The following is a 12,328-nucleotide window of genomic DNA, read 5'->3' on the forward strand; positions in this document are numbered from 1 at the left end:
GACCTGTGCATAAACCCCAGACAGTAAGCACCAGCGAGGATTATGAAATGTCCCTGCTTGAGATCAGGTGGCAGTTGGCAACAAATTCTTCTGAGTGCACATTTACCCTACAGAGAGCAACATTTCCATCCCATCTCTTGTCATTCATTGACTTTTTAAATAGCAAAGTCCTTTCACCAACAGAGATGCTCTAACTCCTGTGAAAATGGAGCTGTATCTGTTTTCCACTTTATCGATATGACCTTTAAGTGATATCATTCTCTTCCTGTGTATCATGTCTGCCTCCATAAGCCAGTATCAAGTAAAAAAGCTATTTCTCAGACACACACATGTGCACGCATGCACACACATGTGTGCCCACACACACAATTGAGATTGTGACTATGGCTAGAACTTAGAATGGTTCAGAGGTAATTAAATGGAGTCAGTTCTGTCTTAACAATTATTGCATTTCAGATTTGGTATTTGCTTAGACGAGGTAAAGGCTTGGGGTTATTGATACCAATGTCTCTGACAGGAGCATTCAAATAAACTTCTAAGCCCCTTCCAGTGATTGATCTCCACGCATTCATTAGATTCTGTAAGAACACACAGCCAGTGTGCTGCAGTACTTAGCATCTACCTTGTCATGTGACAGCTGCAATTATCTTTTTTGGCGATGAATGTGATCTTTGCAGTGATTACCTTTTAAAAATTTTTCTTAGCCAATTAAATAAAATTCGGTGACATTTCAAAGACGGTTAATCACAACCAAATGCTCTAAATGTCAGGATGCATTGAAATTTTTGCTGCTAACTGATGAATCACTGAGCTAATTGTAGTTCATCATCAGGCCCTTGTCATTGTTATTATTATGGAAAACACTTTCATCACTCTCGCTATTCAATAAAAAAAGGTCCAGACAAATATGAAGCGAAGAGATATTACCCATCAAAGCATTTGAATTTAATTGCATTCTTCAAAATTCTCCAACTACAGATTGCAGCAGAGAATACCCTAGACCCGTCCAGAGAGAGAAGTAATGTTCTTAAATAAATAGCTCCTGGCAGCCCCTTCTTCCAGTCTACATTATTCAGATATCTTCATTTTCCCCCCTCTTTCTTTTCTTTTGTTTGGCAAAATTTTCCAGGATGTTTTCAAATGAATTGCATGAACAACAGCCGAAGGGCATCCTGACTTGCATTCTCTGAAGCATCTGTGACCTGAATCACAGATCACCATTATTCAGTGGCTTGCTCTGGGCTTATTCCATACTCCTGAAGGCTGTGTGTTTCACAAACAAACAGAATAACCTGAGAATAGGCTACAAGGCTTCTTTTTCTTACCGAGTAAGGAATGGAATGCACCACCCTGAGAGTCTTAGTGCCGCTACAGAGTGGGCATGGCAAAGTTGGGGTACTTAATGAGACTTTGAATGTGGTTGAAGGTGGGTGTTTCCATGTGGGAGAGAGGAAGGAGGCTGGATTAGAATCCATTAAGACTTCAGTGTTGCAGGGGAGGCTTGGTTTACGCAGCAGGGGAAGATTGTGGGGTTAAAGTTTGAAAGAGTCTTTGGATATAAACTGCCCTTTTTACTTTCTGTTAAAGAGCTGAGAGGTTTTTCAGGATGTTTCTAGCATAAGGAATACACTTATTTGTGACTTTTATCTCCCTGGGCAAGAATGTTCTGTAGTAGTAAGGAAACGGTGGTAGTGACACAGCAGTCATACGTGGACAGCTCTGTGAGAGGATGGCTGTGGTTTTCCCTCTGCTAAAACAGTAGCAGCATAATTAACAGAAGAGCGCATGAGAGGTCTGAGTTGTAAGAGTGACCACAAGGGCCTAGACTATTGTGAGGCACGTGCCTGGGACACAAAATTTAAGGGGTTCTCGCTCTTGGGGTCATAGGTAAGGGTGGAGGGAGAAAGATGCAAGAGAAGGAAATGAACCCTTGTGAAGTACTGCTTACAATGTACCACTGTGTTATTTAGTTTTCATTACTCTTAACCAAGTGGCTGAGATAGGATCACTGTATAATGAAAAGAGGTTTATGTAGCTCACGGTTCTGGAGGCTGAAACTCCAACATCAAGTAGCTGCATTAGTTTGGCCTCTCCTAAGGTTGATGGTGACATGGCGGCTGGAGTGTGTGCAAGAGTGTGAGTTTATGCAAGAGCAAGAGAGAGTACCTACCTGAAACAGCCAGAGAGAGACTAGCAGTCATGCTCCCTCTTTTAACTTGTTCTCTCCAGAACCACTTTACTCTCTTCTGAGGGTAGCACCCCCAGTGACCTAAGAACCTCCCACCCGGTGCCCTCTTAATGCTTCACCCCCTCAGCCTCCCACACAGGACACCTTGGGGTTATACTCAAATGATATCCAAACCATAGCAATCAACACCTGCTCATGGACCATCAGGTCTTTACTAAAAGCTGTAGAATGAACTGTGTAGATGCAGAGCTCTTTGGCTGGTATTTAGATACCAGCTGTGTCATATAGTAGTTGTATGACCGTGGGAAGATTAGCTCAGCTCTCTCTGCCTCAGCGTCCCTACCTAGAAAATGAGGATGAGAATTGTATCGACCTCAGACTCTAGCAAGGATTGAGTTCCTGCTTGTAGCTCAGAATACTTTGAGCATTTAACTTGAGTTATAACAACTGTATAAGGATGTTTTTCCCACCATATGAATGGAGAAGATAATGTTCAGGAAGGAGAACTAACCCCAGACATGTAGCCATGGTGCTAGGACACAAGAGATTGAGTGCTTTCCACAATATCATGATACCCCACGCATGTTTTGAAGTGGCTTTTCTCTGTCCTCCTATGACCACAAGGTGATTTCCTGCCTCCCTCTTTCCCTGTCTCCTTCCCTCCCTCCCTCCCTCCCTCCCTCCATCCATCCATCCTGTTATTTATAGTACATGGATAGTGGGCCTTGACAACTTGAATGCTTTAGCTGGGCATGATGTTGTACACCTTTAATCCCATTACTCAGGAGGCTGAGGCAGGAGAGTGCCATAAGTTCAAGGCCAGCCTGGGCTACATAGTGAGTTCAAAGCAAGCTGATCTACAAAGTAAGTGCCTATCTCTAAAAACAAGAACAGCACAACAAAACACAATCAAACAAAAAAAACTTCAATGCTGTGTTTGTTCTCTGGCTTACCAGTGGCCACCCAGCAAGTCTAAGAATAGCCTTCACCCTTCCTTAATGTCAGAGCCAGAGATTGAACATGTCAAGGACTCTCTTTCTCACTGCTTCCACACTTAAGTGTTTGACCTCTCAAAATGCCCTTCTCCCACCCTCCTCATTATCAGGAATTATTGTGATGTTATGTTCTCAGTGATGTCTTCCCTGACTAGTCTTTTTCTAAAATGGGGATTTTTTCTAAAATCCCCATTTGTGATCTGCTGTTCCTTCCTTTTTATTTCCCATAACATCATCATTATCAAATACACAGCATAATTTACCTATTTACCTTGTGTTTGCATGTCTTCTCCAAAAGAATACAGAGCTACAAGGAGGAAAGGCATTTGGGTGATTCATCCTCAGCACTGTGTGAGCATTTAGCAAATGATTTCAGAATAAACTTTGCAGATTATAATGGAGGGCGTGTTCCCTACTGAATGCTGAAGACTTTGTATGTACTTCCCGGGCCTACACACTCACCTAATTGTAGAACCTTTAAAGGACACTGTGCTCCTTTGAATTGCATTATTAATTGCATTCATTAGAGGCATTTTTCACCTCAGATTCAGGGGAAAGACACATGTCTCTGGCAACTGTGTTTGGTCATTTTAGATGCTACTCATAAAGGTTGGGATCTTTTAAAACATGTTATAAAGTTAAAAAAGTTGAAGAAGTTTAGAGATTTGCACACCAGCAGGCACAATCTTGGAATTCCAGCATGACACTAAACAATAAATTGCTACAAAATACGACGTTCAGATAATGTGTATTTAAAATACACGCTTAAAAAGAGAGTTTAAGTGTCTGAATTGTATACTCTTGAATCTATTCTCTATGTGTTCAAAAATTCCCTGATTTCATTACATTCTGTACACGTCAGCCCTACACAGAGCAGACCCACATAGATGTTGAAACAGCTGTTGTCTCTCAGACACCCTGCTGCCCTTATCATGGGCCCTAAAAGATTCTTGAGGCAATGCTGTTGGCGTTGGTGCAAATGTGGCCCATACGTGAAGGTAACTTGTGTGGGTCTGCATTTAGTTCTCATTTGTCAGGACAGATATGGCAGCCCATGCAGAAAGCCTACCCTATAGGGTGTGCACATTGAGCTACCACTTCCAGAGACTTCCCAAGCCTGGTACCTAATGCCCTTGATGTCTTGAGGGCAGACACACAGAACTCTCTGACATGCATTGTCTCCAATGTTTGCCTTCCACAGTTCAACCATACGGGACAAGGAAGCATCTGCAGCCAGGCGCTCATGCTCATCACTGACGGGGCGGTGGACACCTACGATGCCATCTTTGCAAAACACAACTGGCCCGACCGAAAGGTAAGCCGGTGCTAGCCCCGTGTGCGCAGTGGAGACTGTCATAACCTCCAGATTGTCCGCAGATAAGTGTCCCATGTAGACTTAATCTCATAATGACCTATGGTTTCTCAGTCGTGTGCTTTTTGGTTGACCAAAATCAAATACTATGGCTTTCCTTGTTTTCAAAATGAATTTTTTTATAGAGGAGGAGAGAAGAAAACCGTAAAGACCTGTTAAACATGTTCTGTGGAAAGCTTTATTATGCAATATACTTTTTCAATATCGGGTAGCACTTCTGTTTGTTTTTATTTTCCCTGGAGCCAAGCTGCTTGGTGGGGCCAGAATCTGCAGAATGGTGAAGTCGGCCGTGGGGCCTTGCAGCCCTTTCCTTTATGAATCTTGTGTCTGTGATTCCTCGCTGGACCCCATTCCCACACAGAGCCTTTTCTCCATCTCTCAGTGCTATTTCTCAGCCTTGTAGAAGTTTTTGTCCTTTTCTATTCCATGTGCCAGGGGTGTTACCCTAACTGTAGCTACTGGGGACAGTTCACCCAAGCCTGCCCAGCTTTGTCTATTTTGTTTATTTAATTTATAGGAATTGAACTAACCATACAAGCTTGTCACAAAGAAACAGGAAACAAATGACAACTGTGCCCTCATCCATATCCAGGAAGTACATACCCTGTGGTGACACAAGATGGGATATGTCATTCCCTATTCCCTTAGTCATTCTTGATTAGATAACACAGGATCTCACCCCACCAAGTGAGTCTGATAGTTAAAGCTGCGTACATTTGTACAACTCAGTCCACAAATGGATGTCAGTTCCCTCCCCTGGTATTTGACCTTGGAAACACCCATTTCCTCAGAAGCTGGAGGGAAAACGTCCTTGCTTGTCTTACTCAGAGTAAGTGAGTATCTGACATAGCACCTACCCGAATGATATGCAGGAGTAAATGTGTGCCACCATAAGTACTGAGTTAGGAACTCAACTCTTGAACAGATGGAGTTTACTCTTGGACAAGGTGATCTGAAGTACTAGTAGTATTTTAGGTGATGGTTTTCAGGGACAGGTACAGGTCAGAGTCAATTCTTAGTAAGCCAATGTGTGGTGAAGGGATGCTGGCCATCTGCCTTTGTTTCCCATTGCCAGTAAAAAAAAATACCTTACACTCACAAATTAAAGGAGGAAAGGTTGTTTGTAGAGGTTTCTGTCCGTAGTCTGGTGGCTCCATGGCAGAGGGGCATGGCAGAGGAGAAATAGTCCATGATGTGACAGGAAGCAGGAAGCAACTGACCTTCCTTTCCCTTTTTATTCCATTCAAGAGATAAACCTACAGATTGGTGCTACCCACACCTAGGCCTTCCTAGTATCCATACCCAGAACCATGCTGAATCAATCAGTAGACTAATCTAATTATCACATGCCCATAATCCAGTATTGTGCACCTGTTATCTAGTCACACCCATCTATAAGTGGAGGAGACTTTGGGGAGACATCTAGATAAAGCATAATAGTGGGAAGCACTTCTCAGAGCAAAGAGTAGCTGAGAAACAGCTGTCCTGTCAGACGACAACAGCTTTATGTGGCCCTGGCCCTCATTACTTTCCATCATTTCCTCTCAGCTCACATGACTCAAAAGCTTGACTTGCCCATAGGTAGAGGTCCTGACCAACACTCTATCCTAACAGCACTTACTATTTCCTAGGAAGGACCTATATTTGCCAGACACGAGATTTGTTCCCCTTTCTTAGATGTGCCTGAAGCCTCTCCTTTTCTCCTCCAGCTAGAGGCATGATATCCTTGCCTAAGCCTGAAACTCCAAATTCCCTATGAATTTTCTCAGGAGAAATCAAGCTCCATTTCCAGTACTGTCGTTTGACCTGTCTGCCATCTTTATTGTTTGGTGAGTCCACGAGGACAGGTTTCTGACTTCTGGACAGTCCACCATCTTGTGCCATATCCGAGCCTTGCTGAGAGGTGTCGGGTAGAGAGCCTGGAGTGGCTTTGTGACTCCTGCCCCCTAGAGTTTATGTCCTATGCAATTGCTTCTCTTCAGGTGTGAGCAGGACCCATGGTTTGCTTCTGAGCAATTGAACATTGTAAAAGAGAAGGGACTTTAGTCCCAAGTCAGTTGATTTTTGAGCTAGTCAAAAGGGACATTATCCTGAGTAGGACTTATTCAGTGAAAAGCTCTGGGAAGAGGGACTGGACCCTCCTGAGGGCAGAGAGTCTCTTCCTGCTGGTGTGATGTGGTGAGCATTTGTTTGGAGAAGCCCAGGCAGAATTTCAGGCAGCCTGTGGAACCTGAGGGTGGCCTCCAGCCAACAGCCTAAAAAGGCTCATCCCTCAATCTTACAGTCACAAGGAGTGAACTCCTACAGTGATCTGCACAAGCTTGGAAGGGGATTCCTTCCCAGACTGTCTGCTAGATGAACCAGCCCAGCCAGCACCTTGACTGCAGCCACATAAGACTGCAAACAGATGACCTACCAGTTAGACTGAGCCCAGACTCCTGACCCATGGAAACTGAGACAATGAATGTATGTTGTTTTGAAGCATTGTGTTTTGGATAATTTGTTATGCAGCAAAAGAAAACTAATAGGCAAAAGGAGAAGAAAGAAAGGAAAGGAAATTACTTGTCATGCAATGCTATAAAACATTTTCAACTCTATTGACTTAAAATAACAATTTATTATTTCTTGTGATTCCTCAGGTTAACTGGGTGAGGGGTCTTCTCTCTATGCTGTCACTAACAAAGCCGTATGCAGTTGGCAAGTTGGCGGGGCCACCTCACTTCTGTCTCCACGCAGGTGTCTAATTCTGCAGCACCACACTGTGTCCATCCCTGTTCTAGGAGCCTGCACTTCCTTAGAGTGATATTTGGGTTACAAGAAAGGGAAAGCAGAAGGTAGGGGAACAGGCCAGAAAAGCACGTGAGAGCATCATTTTTAAAAGATCTTTCGTACCTTTCCAAGGCCTTGCTCAAGGTACCTGCTTCCCTAAAACACTGTAGACCAAGCTGGAGGGAGGAATGCGTGATTGGTGGCTTCACTGTGAGACGATGAAGGCAGCATCATGACTGCCTCTGCAATGGCTCCCTGGCCAGCATTTAATTTCTGAGAGCGACAGTGAGGAGCGCTTTATTCATTTATGGGCCGCCATTTACTTTTGCTTAATATCCATGGGTTAGTGGCTTAGCAGTAGTTCTTACACATTTGGAATAAAATGTGAACTCCTCACTATGAAAAGTGCTTGTTCCTCGACTGGTTAAAAACTAGAGCTACATATATTTAAATTAGGAAAATGGCTCTGCCTGCTTTTATACAGCTCCTCTTCTCATTTAAAGAGAAGAAAGTGATGGAATTATTTATCATTACCCGTATCCTCCCTATGATGCGCACCAGATAGAGGCACACTGGCTGGACAGTTAAAGGAACAGTGAGCTATGGGACTGAAAGCAGGGACTGGCAAACTATGGTACAGATATGAATTTCCTATAAGGAATGTGGTCATTCTGTATACTTAAATTGTACCAATAAACTTACATTTTAAAAAAATTTCAAATTCAAATTTCAGGGTCCATACATAGTGTTGCTTTAACGTAGACACACCCCTTTGTTTCCATACTTTCTGTGGCTGAAGACAGACTACCTGTCCCACAAGACATGAAATATCTACTATTTGGCCCTTTAAGGATACATTTGCCAAAGTGATCTTTGAATAACTTCAGAGCATCTTGTGTATTGTTGAAAGTCATTGAGGTAACCTGAGTTTTATGCTCTGGCTGAATTCAACAGAGGGTGGCAGTAGCAATTTCTGTCTCCCTGTCCATCTTTTCTACGTGAATAAACATACTGGCCACAGAATAAATGGCAGGGGCAGAATTGATGGAAAATAGTTTTCTTACTGTTGGGTCTCTTTTTGAATTGTTCAGTGTCCCTTACTGGTTTCTAGTCATTCTCACTCCTTTCTCCCACTCCTGGGTCTGTGTCAGTACCATTGTTAAGGTGGTGTACAGTGCTCATTGATGGGCTTGTTCAAGATCAGAGTGAGGTAGAAGTTACAGACCCAGGACCTGGACTGTAGGATCCTCTAAAATGCTATAAGACTTCTCCTTAAGCTTGGTCTTGGTAGTAGTGTGAGCATGTGGCAGAACGTCACAGCTTTCAGGTCACTGGGGTAACAGGAAACACCAAATCCCTTCTTTGCAAAGATGCAGGAAACCAGAGATCCCCTGACTTAGTTTGGGATGCTGTAACAAAAGACAAGACTGGGTGGCTGATTGCAAAGAGAAATTCATTTCTCATAGTTTAGAGGCTGGAGGTTTGAGATAAGCATGCTAACATACAGGGCCCTGCTGAGAGCTCACTTCCACTTTGCAGACTGTTGATTCTTGTATCCTCACATAATGGAGAAAATGGGGAAGCAGTCTTAATCTCATTCAGGAAAACTTCATCTTTGTGACCTTATCTAATCCTAATCATTTTCTAAAGTCCTTAACTCCTAATACTGTCACACTGTAGGCTGCATTCAACGTGGATTTTAGGGAGAGAGAGACTGTCTGCAGCACTCCTGAATACAAAAAAAATGGAATTTCTGTAATTTCTGTTACTCTGGGGCAACACGAAACTACCTATCAGTCAGTAAACTTTATTTTACATTTTAGTGGTGAAATTTGGCTGTAACTGTCAAATAACAGATCACAGATTAACTTGCTTCAGTGTTAGGGATGCACTGCCTGGGTCTGCATCTGTACTGACCCATCTTATCTCCTGGACATCATTACACCCTCCGTCTTTCACACGGCTCTGTGATGAGCAACAGAGGCAGTACTCGAATGTTCTATTTACTTTCCATTCTGTGCAAGTTGGGTCTCTTTCAATAAGATAACGTTTCGGCTGATTTTTCTACCCTAACCTTATAAAACAGATCTAGCAATAGCTGGTTTTTGTTGAATGCTCAGTATCAAGCACTGTTCTAAACACTTCATGTGTGTTCAGTTGTAGAGAAATCACATGAGATGGGAACTATTACTTCCCCCTTTTTCAAAGGAGGAAACTGAGGCACTGTGAGGCTGTCTCTATTGGATTCAGGGTTCTGTAGTGAATGGAACTGATCAGATTGACACCTGCAGTCAAAGGCTGAGCTTGTGGCCTTAACCAGGACTCAGACCTCTTGACAGTGAAATGAAAGAAAATGATCAAAGGTGCGAATGTCTCTGTTGCGCACATTGTCACGGGGACAATAAGTCCATTTGCTTGGCCTTCCTGCCCCCAAGTACAGGAGGTCTGCAGACTGTCAGGGCTCTGATCTCACAGCCCAACAGATCAAGAGCAGAGTAAATTGAGCAGCCTCAGGATGTCGTCTCGGTGTGATTATAAGATTTTTCCTCTTCAAAAGGAAGGGGAACTTCAAAGGTGAATGCTACTGGAGTTATGTGTGCTTCGTTGTTATTATCTGAAGATCAGTGGCAAGGATGGTAGCTGTGAGGTGCTCAGAGTAAGGGCCAGCGTTCAGTGTTCTAGGAGGCTGCGTGGTGGTCTGCTGGAGACTGCCAGGAGGGGACAAAGCAGATCTTGGTTCCAGAATAAAGGGAAGCACTTGATCGTAGAATGCTTTGGGGGATGTCACTGTGGAGCAGTTCTGCAAACCCGGTTGGGAATCATTGAACTTAAGGCTGGTGCCACATAGGTCTCCTCAGCTCCAGATGAGCTTCCTTCCTTGCCCCAAGTGGAAGGTGCAGCCTGAGGCAGTCTGCAGGGTGCTGCAAAGTCTAGTTCTTCTTCAGAGCCTCTACGGTGCTGTTGCAAAGCTTAGGAATCACCTGTGCATCTCTTTCCATGAGGCCTGTGACATTCCCGGGCAGCGGAGTTTCTGAGCTGAGTCAGGGATTATCCTATTGAAATCCTAATCCTTTAATGATCTTAAGCAATTTTGGATTCCCCCACTCCCAGCTACAGTGTTCTCTGACTTTCAAATACTTTCACAGAGCATTTTCTCTGCCTTCCTTTGAACAGGTTGAGAGGACAAGGGATTTGCCCAAGACCATAGACAACTTGAGAAGGAGTTAAAATGGAACTGCTACTGTGTGTGTATGTGTGTGTGGGTGTGTGTGTGTGTTTGTGTGTACACATGTAGGGGTATCTGAAACATACACACACACACACCAAGTTACTATGGAGGCAGGAGAGTGGTAGGGGCTGTTGGGACACAGTAAAGAACAGTGGCACTCCTGAGGTTACTTCCTGCACAAGGATTTATTGGGGAGCCCCTGTGTCCAGCCCACTGTAGCAAGCACAGGAACATGGAGCTGGTATGACACTTCTAAAGAGACCACAGAGCTCAGCAGGAGCTCACAAATGACAAGCCAGAGAAAAGGGCAGTTAGTAAGAAATAATTATACATCTTCTGATAAGCATGGGTCTCAGACAAGGAGTGGAATGGTAGCCACTCTAGTAGGCGGAGTGACCAAGGAAGCCTCTGGGAGGGGCATGTTTAAGGTGAAGGGGGCACATGGGAAGGGCGCTCCGGCAGAGGGAGGAGGAGGAGCCGGACATGAACAGCCAGGTGAAGAGCAGGTGGCTGGAGCCCGGCAAGCATAGGGACTGTCCATGGGTGGAGGGGGAGACTCGCAAGGCAGGCAGAGAGTAGCTGGCCTGGGTGGCAGTGGGCAAGCCAAAGAGCTGCAACTGGGATCCAGGGGGAGCCATGGGCTTTTTGGAACCAAAGAGAGGTGTGCGCTGTTTGGAGAATCAGACCGAAAGACAAGGACTGCGCGGCTTTGGGGCCAGGCCTCTTCCTTGCAGATTTCAGTGCGGTGGACAACATGAGGAGCAGCACTGTTGCTTCCGGTGAGCGCGCCAGGTTGCCACCCTTCCTGCTGCTCTGTTTCTGGGCTGAACTGACCCGGCACATTTCTCTGTCTTCCTCATCCTTCCCTTCCACCCACACTTCCTTTTTCTCTGACTGAAGTCACACTTTGCTCTGGAAGTTTTGTGTGAATTTGCGCCATTGCTTTATTTTTTCCAAGGGTGATAAATCCTAAAGCTGTCTCAGGGAAATAGCGAGAACATTCATTTCTTGTGGTCAGTCAACAGTATGACAGGGAAAGGCATTTTCAGTCACCGCGGTGAGAGCTCAGCGGACCCTCCTTGCAGCTGAAGGGAAAGTTGAAATGGTTCATTGTCTCTGGGTTTCTTTTTAATTACTTCTGCTGGTATTAGACGTCTTGTGATGCCAGCAAGAAGAACATGACAAGACACGTTAGGAACAAGGCCACTGATGCATGGCTGCTACCAGCCGTTGAAAAATCACCCTGAGTCACAGACCTGAGACAGCCGCCTGGCACCTTTCCCGCAGCTACAGCTGCTGTTTCTCCTCCTGGGTTCTGTGCTGGGGCTCTGGCCTCCCTCAGGTGCTGCTGTCTTCAGAAAGTAGGCAGTGGGAAGTGCGATTTCCCACCAGATGACCCCCCCAAGTAGCCATTTTTCAGGAAGCCATTTCCCCTTCTTTGCTAGGGGAAGAGTCACATCCTCCACTTGATGGGGTGTGGTGGTAAACATTTATAATCCCAGCGCTCTGGGAAGCTGCGGCAGGAGGGTCGCAAATTCAAACCCTGCTTGAGGAATGTAATGACTTGGCAAGGTCCTGTCACAAACTTAAAAAAAAATAAATGAAAAGAGGCAGGGATGTAGTGCAGTGGTAAGGTCTTGGGTTCAATCCTGTAGTACTCAAAAAAAGAAAAGAGGGAAGGGGGAGGGAATGGGAAAGCAGAGCAGAGAGAAAGGAGGGGAAGAAAGGGGAGAAGAGGAGAAGGAAGAGGCTGCAGGGGACCCTACCAAAAGGGA

The 12,328-nt window shown here is 44.7% G+C and overlaps 1 protein-coding gene across 3 annotated transcripts in view; it reads left to right on the forward strand.

Moving 5' to 3' along the window:
* Cacna2d3 (calcium channel, voltage-dependent, alpha 2/delta subunit 3) overlaps positions 1 to 12,328 on the forward strand; it is a gene marked incomplete at its 5' end in the record, with an annotated part of 848,592 nt that overhangs the window by 424,787 nt on the left and 411,477 nt on the right. For all 3 annotated transcript variants that reach the window (XM_013515709.1, XM_013515711.1, XM_013515710.1), the window contains 1 exon segment: positions 4,385 to 4,498. In XM_013515709.1, the coding sequence (XP_013371163.1) occupies positions 4,385 to 4,498 (114 nt within the window).

Source organism: Chinchilla lanigera, unplaced genomic scaffold (assembly GCF_000276665.1).
Source record: "Chinchilla lanigera isolate Chin_1 unplaced genomic scaffold, ChiLan1.0 scaffold00029, whole genome shotgun sequence".
Classification (NCBI taxonomy): Eukaryota; Metazoa; Chordata; class Mammalia; order Rodentia; family Chinchillidae; genus Chinchilla; species Chinchilla lanigera.